Source organism: Perca flavescens, chromosome 12 (genome assembly GCF_004354835.1).
Source record: "Perca flavescens isolate YP-PL-M2 chromosome 12, PFLA_1.0, whole genome shotgun sequence".
Classification (NCBI taxonomy): Eukaryota; Metazoa; Chordata; class Actinopteri; order Perciformes; family Percidae; genus Perca; species Perca flavescens.
The window spans coordinates 30,262,282-30,281,362 of NC_041342.1; the positions used below are offsets into that span (position 1 = coordinate 30,262,282).

Consider the following 19,081-nt stretch of genomic DNA (forward strand, 5'->3'; position numbering starts at 1 on the left):
AGGGGGCCACTAAGGTCTATATAAAAGAGACTTCAGATACAGTATTAGGGGAACACTAAGGTCTATATAAAAGCATCCAAAGAGCACCATTTCATGGGACCTTTAAGATGACAACACTAAACTGCCTATAGACTTCTCAGAGGCACTTTGGGATTTCAAGTTTATGGATTTCTTTAGTTCATTTTCTGCTCTCTCTCTCTCTCTCTCGGTCTGTATCATACTATGAGGTATTTGCTGATTTTCCCATGCCCAAGTGAGCAAAGTCTTTAGCAAATTGTGTGAAATCCAGCTTTAGTTTCCATTCACGGACTACAGCTTCTGTCAACTTTACTTTGTACTTTGGTTTTTCTGGTGGATTGACACAGTGGTAACTAATTTAAACAAGGATAGGTGAAGAAATGTGGTAATCACGATTCAGATAAATGTGGAAAAATAGGGTGAATCCGTGGCGTGTCACTCAGTGCGCATGGAACCGTCTTTTCCCTTGCAATCCTGCTTTGCGATCGTAATGAGTCATGCATTTGCTCCTTTAAAATCCAACTGAAAATAAATCTTGTATTTTTCTCTGCTTATATTTTGTAGCCTATAGCCAATCACATCTTTATTTAAAACTGTATTTTCATGAAGCAGAAACGTCACTGCTCTACACACTGACTAACAGCAGCCTGAAACACAAGAGCTTTGTAATTAATGTCTCCTTCATAACTACAGATAAGGGCTGGTATTGTCCTGCACCTTAGCTCAAAAGCTAACATCAGTTTTGGCTAGATTCAGGCTAGATAGCTAAGCTAGCCAGCTGTAGCACAAACAAAACGTACCAGCAAAGGTCAGTTAAGATGCTAAATGGTCCCTATTCTTTGGTACCGCTGCTAACAAATTGGGATTTGTCCAGGGATTGTAAGCTACAAATGCAGCAGCACAAATGTGTCTGCTTTGTCTTGACAGAAAAAGAGCATTTCTGAATTTTCTGAAGTCTCATCAAAACCATGTTGAAGTTGGATGAAGTCTGACTTCAAATGGACCTGGATTCTCTAAAGGCTTCTGAAGAGTTCTGATAAGAGTCTGAAAGGAGAGGAAACAGAGGAAAAATATGAAGTATTTTTAAAGATAGGCGGTATAGTGATCACTGTTAGGATTATAGACCTGCAGACTACACAGATGTGTGTGAAAACTGCTGACTACATACACATCAGAAAGCTGCACATCCAGGCTATAATCAAACCCCTCGCAGCAAAGGGCTGCAGGTCGGATTCAAACTCGAGCTGCTGCAAAGGACTTAGCCTACATGGGGGCGCACACTCTTCTAATGATTACAAAATGAAATGACTAAAGCCCTGGGCAATGTGATCTGTTGCTGCAGGTATTTAAACTATCCAGTCTAAACAGACAAGCTAAAAATAAACAATCATGATTAAAGAAATGCCAGTATACCAGAGCATGTTTTTCTCCCATCCCGGAATGCTATTTGGACGCCAGACCCTCCTCCGCAGCACTGTGGAGGAAGGTCTGGCAATGCTAGACTACTAACCAAACCTGGGACTGGCTCACTCCTGTCTTGAAGAAGCTAATGCTAGACTACCAGACTGGAGTTAAGGGTTGGCAGCCTACCTGGCCGTCCTCCGCCGCTCTCGGCGTCCTCAGGTTTCGGCCAACCCGTTCCTTTCCATTCGTCAGTTGGCGCAGTATCCAACGGCGATGCCACTCGCTTGACAATTCATTTGGTAAACGTATGAGACGCGGACATAATAACATAAACCTGATAAAGGGGGAATCGTCAGTTAAACCCTGGGAAACGCTGTCACACTCTCAATCCGGCGGTTTCTCCTCAACAACCCGCCGGCACAGGTAGACCACGCCCGCCCCACTCAGGCGGCCAATGATAGCTAACAGACTGTATTATGACGTGACATGATGTATAGATGGATGGATGACAGCAGTTATGAGTGTGGAGCTGATTTCTTAACGCTTAAAGCCGGCGAGTTGATGAGGAACGTTTTCCAATTAAAACAGGCACAGATCCATGGAGGGCTCTTAAAATGATGTGTCACAAGAACACACACACACACACTTCCAATTATTCCTGTGTTTGTGCCTTTGTGTATGAGACTGTATGATCTATTCTCAGTGAAGTATTATTTTACCGTTGAGTGCTTTCTAATTACGATCGAGCCTGGATGAGCGGACGTTTCATGTATTTTCCTATATGTCTTTATGGCAAACCATGATTAAGATTGAATGGTACATAATTAAGAGCTGATAGCAGTTTGATGTTGTATTTTTGGAGTGAAACCAGCTTTGATCAGACACTGAACATGTTCGCAGACACTGCAATGTGCACTTCCTGTTTCCCAGAGCAGTTTGTCTCCACTTTGACAGACAGGCGGAGAAGACAGGAGCAAAGGCATCTCAGTTCTATTATCTATGGAGTGCTCTGAAGCTGTGAATAGCTGCATTCAGCAACTAGTTCAGAAATAGAGATTTCTCTGTGAGCAGTCCACAGACAGTGGGAAATAGATTTTCAAGTAGTTGTGATGTTCTCAACAGGCTACAGTTAGAATAAGAGGGGAGGGCAGAATGCAGCAACACAATTATGGGATTCCAGTTGTAAGAATATCAAGGTTGGCCGTTGTTGTTTTTTTTCTTTGTCTTTGTCTTTTTTTGGTTAATAATTCACTTCAGAGTAGGGCTGCACCATATGAGAAAACTAGTCTCGCATTGCCAGACCCTCCTCCACAGCGCTGCGTAGAACACGTCTACGTTTAAAAGTAGTTTTAGTCGTGCAACAGAAAACTCTGATTGGACAGATAGTCTAGCTAGCTGTCTGGATTTACCCTGCAGAGATCTGAGGAGCAGTTAACCATAGTCCTCACAAATCCATCGGAGGTTAGAACGACAACACAAAGGAAGCAGAAGGTAAAGGACATGCGGCGGAATTTCCGGCAGCACTGGAGCATTCCTGGTGTGGATATGGACTATGAGAAAACATTTGCGATAATGTTGTTGAATATCTTGGTAACCATATTACTTGCAATAATTAAACAGATATTAAAGTGAACTCCGTTCTGCCTTTCTGCTGCTTTCAGTATCCTGCTAAAATGTTCAGTAGTTCTGGCATTTTTTATCTTTGCTATCTTTTATCTTATTTCATTTCATCATATTTTTTTTAATCTTATTTATTATTTCTAGTAAATTTTTTTGTATTTTTGGTTTGTGTGTGAGTGAGTATGTGTGTATATCTTAGGTAACTTGCTACTTACTGCTTGTCACAGAGTATTTTCCCAATTTGGGATTAATAAAGTCCATCTATCTATCTGTCTATCTATCTATCTATCTGTCTATCTATCTATCTACAACATAATGGTTGTTGTTTTAAAAACAAATAAAAGGGAATGTTTTCCGACATTCTTATATTTAACAAATTGAACATTGATTTGAATATAAAAAGCACTACTAAAAAAAAAAGACAGTGACATTTTAAAGTGCAGTTTTCTACCGATATTTTCTTTCAACTAACACAAAAAATCACAGTGTCTCTCGCGATAAGTCGCAGCATTTAGCGATGTGTTTATTTTGCCAGTTGATATCGATGACTAAAAATAAATAAACTGAGAAGACCTAGTGCCGTCTAAAGTCAAACAAGTGAAATCAAAAGTAGATAGGCCCTAGGCCATTTAAAAATTGCATCGCAATTCATTTTTTGTCATAACCTATTGTAGTCTGTACACATTTATATACATTTTTAACCGATCCACGATGCATCATTACATCCCTACCCACAGTGGAAACATTTCTATAACTAGTTTCTTTTGGATGATTAGAAACATTATGCTTTTGTTTTGTCTGGCCAGGGGGTCAGTGGCTCATTTATACCACAAAAAAATCCTGTGGGAAGCAATAAAAGCGCTTTACACAGCAGTTCATGCAAAGTTTATGAGCTGACTTTGTACCTTCCACAGCTTTAAAGACTTAAAGCTATAGTGCGTAGTTTCTGTCCCCCCCATGAGGAATTCTAAGTAATGACAACAACACTGTCGGCGCGTCCACATGATACAAGCCTTACGTGATCGTGCATGCGCCCCCACCCCTCCCCCACACAGTTGCTAGTAGCCAAGGAGGACACCGGGGATTAAAAGAACATGATGGACACATCAGAAGAGGTCATTATCTTCACTTGAGTTTTTGTGTGCGAAAGTCGCCAGACGCCACAATCTTCTGAACATAGCCACACTGAGAAATCCAGAGAGAGTTGTGTGGAGCTGATAGTCTTAATTAGCTTTGTAGCAACTCATTTGGCGATGGCTTGAATGTAACGGACGTTCATTAATATCAAAAAGATACACACAAAAGCTTTAAACATATGCACAAATAACTCCACAATACGGATGGGTATCGTTCAAAATTGTTGATACCGGTACGAATACCGTGACTTCCATACCGGTTCCTAAACGATACTTTTTTCAATACCAATTTTATGAAACAAAAAGAAATTACAACATTACACATTATGGCGCACATATTTTTATTTATTTTTCAGCTCCTACTACGTGAGCCCCGTCTCTGTGCGTGCCTCTATGACGTGTAACGTTAGGCAGCCAATCACAAGCATTATTAGATCTTCATAGAAGCATGCTGCGTGCTTATTGGCTCACTGACGCTGATGAGATTTACTCCTTAGGTTTTGATATTGGGCATTGAATGACGATACTCAATACTTTAGAGGCAATTTGGTCAGTGCTTAAAAAGTATTAAATTCGGGTACCCAGCCCTACTACACAATCACTTTGGACAGGGCTCTGTCACCATGAGCTCTCCTCCATCACAGATTGAGAGAAATTAATTATTCTCCCTGTTTTGGAGACTCTCTGGTGGGGCTGCACAGATACAACAAGGCTCACAGTAGTCCATCCCAACCCACTGGCTTAACTTATCACTTTCTCTCTGTCTCCCTTGTTGCAGGTACTCTATCGACCGCCGCACCGACATGGACCGCCTGTTCAACGTCCATCCGGGGAATGGATCTGTGTTCCTGCTCAGAAGCCTGGACAGAGAGGAGACCGCCTGGCATAACATTTCAGTCATAGCCACTGAGTTCAGTAAGTCCAGCAGGGGCCGGGGCTATTTGCAGTGATGATGTGATGTATTGATGTGGAGTAGAAATGTATGGAGCCAGATAGAATGTCTGCTACCACAACGTATCAGTCACATGTACGGATAGTTTTGGTCCAGGATCTGAGATTACAACCCCACTAATGAGTTTTGGTTTAAAAAATGAATATCTTTAGCTACGTTTATGCATAGGCATAATTTATGGAGGGGGGGTTAAATAATCAAAACTGGGCTTTTTCCTAAGTTTTGGACATTTTTGTCGCTCTTTTTACAGAAAATGTCTGTAACGTTATTCACAGTTGTATTTCTGTTTATTTACATTTCGAATTGCATTATGGGACCTTGAGCTGTGCTTCCACAACTTTTGGCGGCCACGGAGGTTAGATTGGGAGATTAAAGAACGGATTTCTTTTCAGAAGTTTACTAACTCAGCAGCTTTGTATGAGATCATTTAAAATAGCAGCAGAATTTTCTGTATTTTCAGGAACACACAAAATGTTTAAAAAATGAAGTCTAGGTAATGAGCTGCCACTTTTTTTTCTTTTATTTTAAGGATTTATTTCTTAGAGTGTGACATATCCGCCTCTATGATTTCTGCTGAAATGTCATTTGTGTAATCCACAGACCTAAACATGAACCGTCTTGACTGTAATAACTTACCACAGAGTAAATAGTTCGTACTATCATGCTGTGTGTCAACAACAAGGTGTGCAGCTTGTCGGTTGAATGTCCCTTTTTTAAATGTATAAGGACCGGGAAAATCTCCATTGTACTGAGGTGAAAGCCCCTATTTCATAAATGGATATCTCCAAACCTAACAACTAAAGAAATTAACCTTATATTTGTCCAACACCTCAAGCATTCATATTTTTTTTAGCATTCACAACAGCAGGTGTTACTTATCTCTGTTGTGGTTACAACATCAGAAACATGCTTTTGTTCCAGTAATTACAGTCAAATTGCCCAGAGAGTTCATCCATTTTTATATCGTAGCGTATGCACATTTGACAGAGTGAAAACAAGTAATGGGAGCTTACTTCCTCGTCTCTGCAACCTGTTTCTAATTCCTCCTCTTGATCCCCTTTTCCTCCAAATGCATTTCCTTAACAGACGCTCTGGGATTAGTTCCAGGTTTGGCCATGCTGGTATTTTAAAGACACAGCTTGTGAACAAGAGGGAAGAATGGAAAATGCGGGCTTATGAAAGTCGATGACTAACTCTAACTTTCTCCCTCATCAGCTATGACAAGGCGCCCTTTAGCAAGGCAATATGCTGCTCAGTGGTAGCTATCAGAACTGGTAATGGTTGAGGTTGTAGCAGACAGCTCACAGTGTGAATGTGTAGAAGTGTGTGAAAGTGGAGCAGGGTGTTCAGTTTCCTCCCGTGTTTGCCTTCCAGATAACCCCCGTCAGAGCAGCCATGTCCCCGTCTACATCCGTCTGCTGGACATCAACGACAACGCTCCCACCTTCGCCACCACGTATGAAACCTATGTCTGTGAGAGGACGAAGGCCGGCCAGGTACTACAGCTTGATCACTTCCAGCTATTGGAAAGGAGAAATATCGTACTGTACAATCAGAATCAGAAATCAGAAAAGGTGTTTATTGCCACAGTACGTTCAACCTACGTGGAATTTGCCTTGGTGATAGATGCATATATATATATATATATATATATATACACAAACAAACATCAATAAAAAATTAACAATAAATACAGAAACAGAAACTAACAGATACAAATATATACAAAATAGCTGTTTAGTATAAGAAAAAGGAGGCTGGGTTTAGTGCAGAATGCAAAGAAATGTTTATTAGGTACAATGGGCAGATGTATAGTCCAGGATGAAGGTTGGTGAAAAGTGTAGTGACTAGGGATGGGGGGGAGGTTTAAGTCAACACCAGTGGGGGTCTGGGGCCTTGTTAACGAGACTGCAGAGGGGAAGAAAGCGTTTTTGTGGCGTGAGGTTTTGGTCCTGATGGACCGCAGCCTTCTGCCAGAGGGGAGGGGTTCAAACGGTTTGTGAGGATACAGTAGCTCATATATCGAATAGCTCAGATAGCTAGGCAGAAGGACTGAGAAATTAATTTTTTTTTTACCAAATCACTATGTTAGGGGTATCACAGAGCAGTCAACTCTTCGAAAAATTGGACCCTCAGAATCAGAAAGGTGTTTATTGCCACAGTAGTTACCCTAAAGGACGTGGAATTTGCCTTGGTGATAGGTGCATACATACACAAACAAACATATTAAACATGAGTAAGAAATAAACAATAAATACAGAAACAGAATCAAATATATGCAATATAAGCTGTTCAGTATAAGAGAAAGAAAGCTGAATGGGTATGGTATACCAATCAATTTGGGTTCAATAGTATTTTATTTACCATATCCAGGATTAAATACATGCACTTGAGCACATCTTATTTTTCATGAGGTAAAAAGCAGAACTATAAAGTTAATAATCTTCAACGAATTATATGAAATGCATGAAGGTAGATTCTGTCTTATGAGAACAGCGTGAAGCAATCAGCAAGATCATCTACCAGAGAACACTCATTACATTGTCGCTTTTGCATATAAAGGTGTTAGAGAGTGGTGTTTCTTTGTCTAGCAGACAATCCATAGCCAGTGCAGACACTGGCTTGCAGAGAGCACATTAATCAAAGAAGTTACTGACAGAATTAACATTAATCAGCGACCGCTGACTTAATCTGTTTGTCATTTCAACCAGCACGGAGAGAGCTGCTTTTTTACTTTTCCTAATTGACTGACTTCTCGTTCCTATGGGAAACACCTTTGAAAAACAATTTATCAGTCAGAAATCTGAATTGGAATGCTTTAAACATGTACTTAGTGTAATTGTATTAATTTAGTACCACCTGATATGAGTCATCCCACTGTATTGTATAGGATGCAACGAATGTGATTAAAGCGCACAAGCAAATATGCACATATTGTATTCACACACACACACACACACTCCTGCAGCTGTAAAGCTGATTGGCTATGCCTAGAGACCACTCAGTTTCTTCTTTTGTGGCAGCTGACGAGCTAATCTGACAGGAGCTTTAACACATGAAGTATTGTAAATAGGGTTTTTCATCTGATATTATGCAACAATTAATAGGATAAAAACACAAATCTGTATGTGTAATCACACACACACACACACACACACACACAGGTTAAATATAACACAATTAGGTACAATTATGCTACACGATGGTGATGCCATGCACGCACACTCAGCATCATCTTGACATTCTTCAGTATGGTGGCTCGCAGCCATTGGTCTTCTCAGGTTCCTGTCATCCTTTTATCCTTTAATTCCTCTGGCCTTTCAACTGTCTATCAATGTTAATCATCTGTATTTGTTTGCTGGATATGCTCCTCTGCTTCCCTCGGGCTCTGGATTTGCTTGGTGTGTACAGTACGCGTGCACGTGTGTGTGTGTGTGTGTGTGTTATTGCCACAAATCTTTGTTAAAGCCTTTTAAATCTCTCAGCGAGTGTCTCCCATTCAATTAAATACGACTGTAGTTATAAAGTTGAAGAAAATTACACAGTCACCAGCAGAGTGGTCTCGCATTGCCAGACCTGGCTCCACAGCGCTGTGGAGTAACGAGGGGAGAACATTTCTCTTTGTTTGATTACATTAAAAGTAGTCTATATCGACGACGTTCCACTACTGGGGATTGTTCAGGTGCCGCCAGAAATTCCTTTCTGAGGCTATTTTGCAGAGCCACCGTCATTGTTTCCAGGGCTTAGTGCCGCCCGAGATGATTGTGATTGGTTTAAAGAAATGCCAATAAAATAGATCACATTTTTCTCCCATCCCGGGAATGCTGTGTGGACTAGCCGGACCCTCCTCCGCAGTGCTGTGGAAATAATTATGCTATTATGATTTTTAGAAGAAGAAAAAAAGTAAATATGGTAAATAATTAAGTGTCAGGTATATAAAGTTGGCATCCAGTGTGAGGTCAGATTCTCACTGTGAACAGAAACTCTAACCCTGCCAGTCCTTTTCACTCATTGACTGCTCTTAATTCACTTAACTCCACTGGGATGCTCGTGTTAATTGGCTGTTGGTGTCTCTGACAGCGGATCCAGACGGTGAGTGCTGTCGATGCCGACGAGCCGTCAATGGGACACAAGTTTTTCTTCAGCCTGGCTTCTGAGGGGACCCACCGCAGCAACTTCACTGTCCGGGACAACGGAGGTAGGCAACACTTAGACCACATACAGGCTTACTGATCGCTGACATTTGATACAAGTGCCTTCATTTAATTGGATAAATGATATGGAACACGTATTAAACAAAGGTCATTGCTAGAGATGGTCCGATACCAGTATCGGTATCGGCTCCGATACTGCCTAAAACGCTGGTATCGATATCGGGTTTATGCACTGATCTGATACCACATAATAAAGCCCTAAAGAAAACCAACGTTAAAGTAGTTCATTTAGGTTCTTTTTCCGTTATAACTGACTGTCAAACTGGAGAATAAAAGAAAGTTCTGTGGCATTCATTGTTTGTGTTTGTTCATGTTTCACAAAGAGTTTAATCTGAGCCAGACAGACAACAAAAATAGAATTTTATATCACATCCATACAGGGATAGTAGTATACAGCTGTTAAAACATAATAAAATATATGACACACTGGTATCGAATCGGTACTCGGTATCGGCCGATACGGAAGTTCACGTATAAGAATCGGTATCGGGAGGCAAAAAATGGTATCGGGTTATTTCTAGTCATTGCATACCTGCCAACATTGGGCTGTGAAAAAAGATGGATATTTTCTGGGGTATCGGTTGAAAAAGACCTACTCACGACGTTCCCGCCCCCATATAACCCTGCACCACAATGTAAACTAAATTACTTTTAATGAGCCTTATTTCCATAGCAATCCAAAATGTAAAAAAATTTAAAATGCACAAAGTGTGTTACCTCTGCCTTAATGCTTTTATCAGCTTCTGACACACCTCTCACGAGGAACGTGCCGTTAGCAGTTCCCCCCTGTGATTCAACAGCCATTGTTGGGTCTCTGTAAATTATAGAGTGTGGTCTAGACCTACTCTATCCATAACGTTTCCTGAGATAACTTCTGTTATGATTTGACAGTACCAATGAAATTGAACTGAACTGAATTGAGTTGTGATAGAATGAGTGACTTCTACCTTGTCGCACCCACATTTGTTTAGCACGCTGCTGTGTGACAAAAGTGTCTCAAATACTGTGCGCTGCCAGTCTGCTACAGTGATACTCTCTTCAACTCAGATAACACTGCTGGCATCCTCACACGTCGAGCCAGCTACAGCCGCCTTCACCAGAGCATCTACCTGGTTCCCGTGGTGATCACCGACGGCGACTACCCCATGCAGAGCAGCACCGGCACTCTCACTGTGAGGGTGTGCACTTGCGACCGCGAAGGCAACATGGAGCTGTGTAACGCAGAGGCTCTAAGCAGCTCTCCTGGTCTCAGCACCGGAGCGCTCATCGCCATCCTCCTGTGTGCCATCATACTGCTGAGTAAGTATGGGGCAATACAGTGTGTAATAAGACAAATAGTAGTAGTCCATGTTCGTAGATGGGCTGTTGTTGTATTGCAATATGTGACATTAAAATAACAGAGATTTATTTGAAAAAAATGTAGTAGAGCTGCCAATGATGAATCGATTAATGGATAAATTGTCAACTATTAATCGCCAACTATTTTGATGGTCGATTGATCGGTTTGAGTCATTTTATTTTTGAAAGAAAAGTCAAAATTCCAGCTCCTTAAATGTGAATATTTTGTAGTTTCTTCACTGACAGTAAACTGAATATCTGTTTTATCTTTTAGTTGTGGACAAAAGACATTTGAAGACGTCATCTTGGGCTTTGAAAAAAAATTTTTTTTACCGTTTTCTGACATTTTATAGACCAAACACCTAATTGATTAATTGAGAAAATAATCATCAGGTCAATCGACAATGAAAATAATTGTTAGTTGCAGCCCAAAAAATGTAAGAAGGCCCTAGAGTTTCTGATATCCTGATATCTCAACTCAATTTATCGGCTCAGTCCAAAAATGGCAAATATATTGTAATTTAAACTTAGTTGCTTGGCGAGGAATTCTTGCTCAAGCCAAAGGTTTGACTTTCAGAGCCATGAAAGTCCTGCTGCCTTGTACACAATGCTACAAAACACCCACAATGTCTACCCTCAGCACCATTTAGGTGGCATTTTCTATAAAAAAGAATACTTGAAGTCAAAGATTACAATGAAAAGGGCCAAAAGAGCTGCTTTTTTAAAAAGATTTTAAAGGAACAATGTCCATTTATTAAGACATAATGAAACATAACTTTAAAAAAAAGAAGATAATAAAGATAACAGAAGAAAACAAAACGTAAAAAGAGAACAACTACAAACTATAGTAAAATAGCAGGAAATGTATTGTGAGAGAACCGTAAGATACGTGCAAATGACATGTAGCATGCATAATCACACTTCTGTCCGCGCATTGCAGCAGTTCCATTTGTACAGAATTGAAAGCACAAGCAGCCCTTGTTCTTTCTCATTTGCTGTAATGGAAAACAATGTTGGGTTCGGAGCTCCAGTCTGCCGCCGCTGCTCGTCAGAATCAAACTTTACAGGGTAAATGAATGCATCTCATCTGCTGCCACATCCCCACTTATCCTCTTATTCATGCAGTGGTCACACACCACTGGGCTGCTGGGAAAAATGAATACATATTTATGCCTCTGAAAGTGCAGTCATTGCAGACTTAGTGGACACACACCAGGGACGAGTTGGGGTGCTGGGAGAAAGTCTATTTAATGATGTCATGCTAAACGCTGCGCCACATTCATTTTTTTTTTTTTTTTTTTTGCATTCAGCCAGGGTAATTTATATCTAATAGTTAGCAGCAACATTTTACACCAATTTTAGAATGTTTTAGAGACATCGAAGCTGAACACTAACATGCTGTATGTCATAGCAGCCGCAGCAACTACACACTGAAGTGAAGTGTCACAAAAACTGCAAAGAGAGACCTTGTATTGACGGCAGGGATAACCTGGTTAAGGCAAATATTCACCCTAAGTCCCGGTGTGCTTGTAACTGCACAAAAATGCAGCAACTTTTCAACTAATGTTACCAAATAAAATACATTCTTGGTGTGATCACGCTCAAAGAAACTCTAAATCTTTAATGGCAGTTATCAATTTCTTATTAAAGCTTTAATGTGTAACTTTTTGATATTAATGGACATCCGTTACATTCAAGCCGTTGCCAAATGAGTTTATAATTAATAATAATTAAGACTATCAGCTCCACACAACTCTCTCTGGATTTCTCAGTATGACTATGTTCAGAAGATTGTGGCGTGCACGCAGAAACTCGAGTGAAGATAATGACCTCTTCTGAAGAGTCTATCATGTTTTTTTAATCCTCCGTGTCCTCCTTGGCTACTAGCAGCTGTGTAGAGGAGGAGTGTGGTGGGGGGGGCGATCACCGAAGGCTTTTATCATGTGGTCGCCAACAGTTTTGTTGTCATTACTTAGAATTCCTCATGGGGGCAACAGAAACTACGCACTATAGCTTTAATGACCACTGACATAGAAAACAGGCTACACTCTGATACAATGGCGATGGCTGCACCTGATTGGACGAAGGCTTTGGAAACTTTCTCTGCTTGTACGAAAAAAGTTCAGCGGAAACATTTTATGCGAGAAATAGGCTATGCAGTTGATGAATCTGTCTTCATTTTAGATTGACAACGGTTCGTTGTTAAAAGATTTTTAAGTGTTTTCGAGAAGCGGAGAGTTGAGCTGGACGCTCCTGATTTACATAAAGTAGACTGGATTCAACTTTATGCAAATGAGGAGCTGGCAAGTCAACACCTCGCTTCTCGAAAGTCGCCGCAATGCTACCGAAATGCATTGCCCACATAGGCAACGAAGGGAAAGTGGACAGTGGACATATGTGGACAATAACTCACACAAAGACAAAATCATTCAGACATGTATCTTTACCAGGAAGAAGAGCAAAATGGTGCCGCTAGTTCTCAGTCTGGTTCCTTACAGAAATCTCACTGTGTCGAATTATATTCAACATGGTAGTCAAAAGACAGCCTTAAGGTGTAGTATTTTAGTTGTATTGAAGTGCAAATGAATGTATTCATCATCACTTAACCATCACATCATTTTCGTTTTGCTCTTTTTTTTCCCCCCCAGTTGTCTATCTTTCACCAGAAATCTTTGTCTCTATCTACGCTTTACATACTGTACACCAACTGCCTACTTTAGATACTAATCTTTCTCCTTCTGTAGTTTTATATATACCTTGACTCTTTCTCTGAGTATCTGATATTCTCTCATTCACTTCACAGCTCATGCGCCTCTGCTTCTTTGCAGACATTTATTGCTGTGATTTGCAGCGCAACTGTGCAAGCTTTCTCGGTTATTTCAGTTCCCTGACCTTAACTCCTCCTCTGCTCTTTCTTGTTGCCACTGTGCTCGGGCTTGATTTAAATTCAAACTGGCCTGCATGCGCTTAGCCAATCAAATGTTCTGCATGATTATGTATGGCTGAGCCCTCTCTGAAATCAAAGGCTGCCGTCCTGTCTGCCTGTAACCGGCCTGTGCAGCCCTATCTGTAATTGTAAGATAGTACTCGCCAAGTTAATTGCTTAGATTTGGAAATCTGGCAACATCTCTAAAAGGAAATCCAAACACAGTCAGACAGGAAATCCCCAGGTTAGCCAAAAAAAAACTAACATTAATAGTTGCATTGTTACCCAAACTGTCTGTTTCTTTTTGTTCTCTATCATATCGAGACTATCTCTCCACAGAGTTACATATTCTATATGTACGGGGGACTGACTCACTGGTGCAGTTGACGTGGCTACCACTTTAAGACACACCACTACGTGGCCCATGCATGCGCATAAAAGGCCCAGGCGTGCATGGGTTTACTGATTTACATTGATTGGAACGCTATCCGAGTGGCCTTGCCCTGGAGAGATAGTCTCTTCACGCAGAGATCCAAGGTTACCCTGTAACCAAACATTACATCCATCACTGTTTACAGATCCACTCGATTCAACTTTGACTTATCGTGCTATACGTCTGTCTTACTTAGGGCAGCCCCATACACACATACACACTGAAAATAATAGTTATACACTTTATTCATGTAACACCTTATATACAGAGAGTGTAGCTCAAAGTGCTTTACAACAAATTGAGAAACCACAAAACCAAACTAAATCACGCAAATTTAAACAGACGCGCGTGTAATAAAACCAAGAACAATAGAATATGTAAAAGATCCAAATAAAACAAAGGGAAAGCATTGGAGCAATAAAACATGTGAACTATGATAATAAAAGCAAACAACTGACAAATAGTTAAAAGCGGTGCTGAATAAATACATTTTCAATATTCGTTTCAAAATGTTCCCGGAGCTTGCATCTCTGATAGATAGAAGATTGGGTAGCGTGTTCCACAGTTTTGGTGCATAGTTAAAAAAGGTTGAGCCGCCAATTTTTTAATATGCGTGACAGTTTGCAGGATCTAAGAGGCCGTGAAGGATTGTAAAACGACAAAGAATTAGTAATGTAGGCCAGGGAATCGACCGATACTGGTTTTTAAAGGCCGATACAGATTTTTAGTAGTTAATGAAACCGATAATGGATATTTGGAACGGATATGTATTTACTTTGAAAATTAAAATTAAAATTTTTGAACTCCAACACAAAACTTTTTTGAAATGCTTGAAGCAGTTATTTAATAAATCAGAAACTTTCAACATAATACACAGTAACAGAGAGTCAGATAGTGCTGTGGGCGGGACATTAAGTCAGACTCGGTGGTGGGTGAAACCGGAGCAGAGGGACGCACACAGAGCTGTAGCCGAGCCAAAGTATGAAATTGAGGGAATTACTGTAATTGTTGGGGCTTTGTAAATTATAGAGTGTGGTCTAGACCTACTCTATCTGTAAAGTGTCTCGAGATAACTCTGTTATGATTTGATACTATAAATAAAATTGAATTGAATTGAAAGTAGACCACTTTTTAATTCATCAACTTTATCGGTTATCAGGCAAATAAAACGCAGATACAGATCATCTGCAAACTGCCGTATCCTTGTCCAGCAAGTGGTCTCCGGTGGTACCTCAGTTCACTTCGACAGTACCCGCAAAAAACTTAAGTCTTGTCGGGAGAACCATCTGGAAGGGCTTTGAAACTGAACTTGCCGTTCAAAAGACCCTTTTACTTTCTGGGCGCCTGGGTAGCTCACCTGGTAGAGCATGCGCCCATATATAGAGGTTTACTCCTTGACGCAGCGGGTTTGACTCCGACCTGCGGTCCTTTGCTGCATGTCATCCCCCCCCTCTCTCTCTCTCTCTCTCTCTCTCTCCCCTTCATGTCTTCAGCTGTCCTATAAAAAATAAAGGCCTAAAAGGCCCATTTCTGCTAGCCATTCACAACGTTACTGCTACATCGCTGCCTGATTCCCCAAACTACAGAGTAGCCCGATGCCCAAATCCCAGAACGTGCATGCTTTCAATCAGAGCTCTTCAACAGGGGGTCCGGGACCCCTAGGGGGTCCTCAGAGTCACTGGAAGGGGGCCTCCAAATTATTGTCAATTTTGGAAAAATGAAAATGTCTAAACATAATTCCCACATATTATTAGCAAATATAAATCTCCACTGATGACAAGCTTACTGGCCTATAGGTAGTCACTAAGATAGCAATAGCCACAGTTCATCCTAAAGATTCACTGTGCCACATACAAGATGATCTATTAAATCATGCCAACAATTAATATTTTAATAGCTTAGTATTCTATGCACTAAAAAGGTATTTTATAAAGGCTTTAGGCCACCCTACATGTTACTGTAGCCCCAGTTTAATATGCAACTTAATTTTATACAATATATGTAATAGGCGGTCCCTGATCCGTCTCGCTCTCTCAGTTAAGGGGTCCTTGGCTTAAAAAACGTTGAAGACCCCTGCTTTAAGTAAAGAGTGGTATTAATAGGAATGTGCGTTGACTCGTTATTATCGCGTTCATTTTGACATCTCTAATTCCTTTGATTGATGATCTGTTCGTTAGCTGTATACGCCATCACTGTATCACTGTTCCTGATCCCGTGTCTTTCTGCTGTCGTCTCCTGCAGTGATCGTGGTCCTGTTCACCGCTTTGAAACGCCAACGAAAGAAGGAGCCGCTCATCATCTCCAAGGAGGACGTCCGGGACAACGTGGTGAGCTACAACGACGAGGGCGGCGGCGAGGAGGACACCCAGGCTTTCGACATCGGAGCGCTGCGACACCCGGACGCCGCCGCCGCCGTGCTGGAGGAGTCGGCCAAACAGCGGCGCGACATCATCCCCAGCGACACGCTGCTGTACCCGCCGCGCCGCCGCCTCCACCTCGCCGCCTCCGGCCTCGTCATGCCGCCGGTCAGCGTGGTGTCGCGGGACAACGGGGACGTCCGCGAGTTCATCAACCAGAGAGTGCTGGAGAACGACTGTAACCCGACGGCGCCGCCGTACGAATCGCTGGCCACCTACGCCTACGAGGGCGCGGGCTCGGTGGCCGAGTCGCTGAGCTCGCTGGGTTCAGCGTCGTCCGAGGCGGAGCAGGACTACCACTACCTGAGTGACTGGGGGCCCAGGTTCAGGAAACTAGCTGACCTGTACGGGGCTGAGGACGGGGACTTCTCCTAACAGAGACACCACGAACGCACCGTCTCTCCCGTCTCTAAGACAGGTCCAGGAAAGATTTCAGTTTGGACCGATGCAGGGCCGAGGACAGCAACATCTAACTCACACAAACTCACTATTAGAGATTGTGTACAGTACAGGCCAAAAGTTTGGACACACCTTCTCATTCAATGCCTTTCCTTTTTATTTTCACGACTATTTACATTGTAGATTCTCACTGAAGTCATCAAAACTATGAATGAACACAAATGGGATTATGTACTTAACAAAAAAATGTGAAATAACTGAAAACATGTCTTATATTTTAGATTCTTCAAAGTAGCCACTCTTTGCTTTTTTATTAATAAGGGAAAAAATGTCACTAATTAACCCTGACAAAGCACACCTGTGAAGGTAAAACCATTTCAGGTGACTACCTCACGAAGCTCATTGAGAGAACACCAAGGGTTTGCAGAGTTATCAAAAAAAGCAAAGGGTGGCTACTTTGAGAAATCTAAAATATAAGACATGTTTTCAGTTATTTCACACTTTTTTGTTAAGTACATAATTCCATATGTGTTCATTCATAGTTTTGATGCCTTCAGTGAGAATCTACAATGTAAATAGTCATGAAAATAAAGAAACACATTGAATGAGAAGGTGTGTCCAAACTTTTGGCCTGTACTGTACGTAACCGATGAGCTTTAAAGGTGTTCTCAGCGACGTTGGGTGAGGTCACTTCTTGTTGACGTTCAAAGTATTTTCAAACAAAACCCCCCCGCCCACCTCCAACTCCTTCTTGTCTGTTATTGGCTGTTATGTTTGGTGGTGCAGGTTGGCCCAGTTTGTTTTTATTGGCTTTTGTGGAGCCTGGGCTGTCCACAGAGGCTGTGTTTTTTTTTTTACCGTGTGTTCAGGGGACAGGCAGCTCGCGACAATTTTTTTTTGTAAAAAAACATGTGACATCGCTTAGAGCACCTTTAAGAAAATCTGAAAACGTACTTAATACAGACGAGCCACAATCCACATGATGAACCAACAGATGTGCTGGCATGTTCAAGAACACCGCCTGATCCTTGACCTGTTTTCACTGCACATGGATCCAACAAAAATGGAGCATACCAAGTCATTTCTAAACAGTCTAAAGTCTGAAATATCTGATTTTTGGGGAATGGGAACTAATGGATGTAGAAATGTAAATTAACCAGCGTAACCAGTGAAGCACAAAAACCTTCAGCTCCACTTCTTCAAAGACTCATTTCAGTCCTGAATGGAGTTTTGAATTAAAAATTTGAGTTTATTTTGTATTGGAAATTGGACTTGAAATATTTTCAGGCTTTGCTTTAATCTCTCCTGGGTTACCAAAAAAAAACCATTTTTGCAGAGTGTTTTATGTGGCTTTACATTTGCCATTCAAGGCAAACTGAACGGAGGAAAGTGTTGGGAAAGAGGTCAATCAAGAACCCCCCCCAGTGTAGTTATTTCAGGACTGGACCACACACACTTACCTCTGCAGATTTAAGGTGGAGAGTGTGGGTTAAAACAGATTTTTTAGTTTTAGTTTTTTTTGACTAAGTGCCCTTCTGCTGCCCTTCGAGCTGAACTGTGGATGCCTGTCGGTTGGCTGAGACTGGAGGGGGCTAATGACTCTTAACATGACTGCGTTTTGTCTTTTTCGCTGTCGTCTACAAAAAGGACCATTCCAGAGGAACCGTTCTGAAGGATCCTCGCTTAAAAATCGCCTTCTTCGGGACACAGAGTAAAAAAAAAAAAAAAAAGAAAAGAAAAAAAGGACAACTCGTGTGACTAAATGCACTGATTTCTTTATGTTTACGCAGGTTTTTACATTTTCTTTGGTTGATTTTTTTTAATTTTTTTTGTGCTGCACACAAAAAGAAGAATACATTTTCATGGCATCATTTCTAGATTTTTAGCTTAAGTGTATATTGTGTCAGAAATGTGGTTGAACTGAGTTATATTGGAAGTATACTAAGTTCTATAAATCTCTGATTTCACTGCAGTCTTTTTTTCTATAACAAAATACAGCTTCAGATATTATATGTTGAACAATGTTAAATAAAGTATTTTCATTGAGAATATGCTTGATATTTACATGAAGGACATGGAGAAGCCTTGGTTTCCCAGTAGAGCTGTCACTTTTTATTCAGACTTCAAAATACTGTTTGAGTGTAAATGAACTTACCAAACTGTGCATCAAGCCATTTGTAAGGCAAATATTTGGGTTTTGTTTATATACTACAGCTTCACTAAT

The 19,081-nt window shown here is 41.1% G+C and overlaps 1 protein-coding gene across 3 annotated transcripts in view; it reads left to right on the top strand.

Moving 5' to 3' along the window:
• The window catches only part of LOC114565192 (cadherin-6), a 78,403-nt gene extending 61,387 nt beyond the window's left edge, over window positions 1–17,016 (top strand). For all 3 annotated transcript variants that reach the window (XM_028593092.1, XM_028593093.1, XM_028593094.1), the window contains exons 8-12: window positions 4,957–5,093; window positions 6,505–6,626; window positions 9,211–9,328; window positions 10,392–10,643; window positions 16,283–17,016. In XM_028593092.1, coding sequence (XP_028448893.1) covers window positions 4,957–5,093; window positions 6,505–6,626; window positions 9,211–9,328; window positions 10,392–10,643; window positions 16,283–16,833 — 1,180 coding nt within the window. In that variant the 3' untranslated portion in view covers window positions 16,834–17,016. The remainder of the gene's footprint in view (window positions 1–4,956; window positions 5,094–6,504; window positions 6,627–9,210; window positions 9,329–10,391; window positions 10,644–16,282) is intronic.
• Window positions 17,017–19,081: the final 2,065 nt, after the last annotated feature.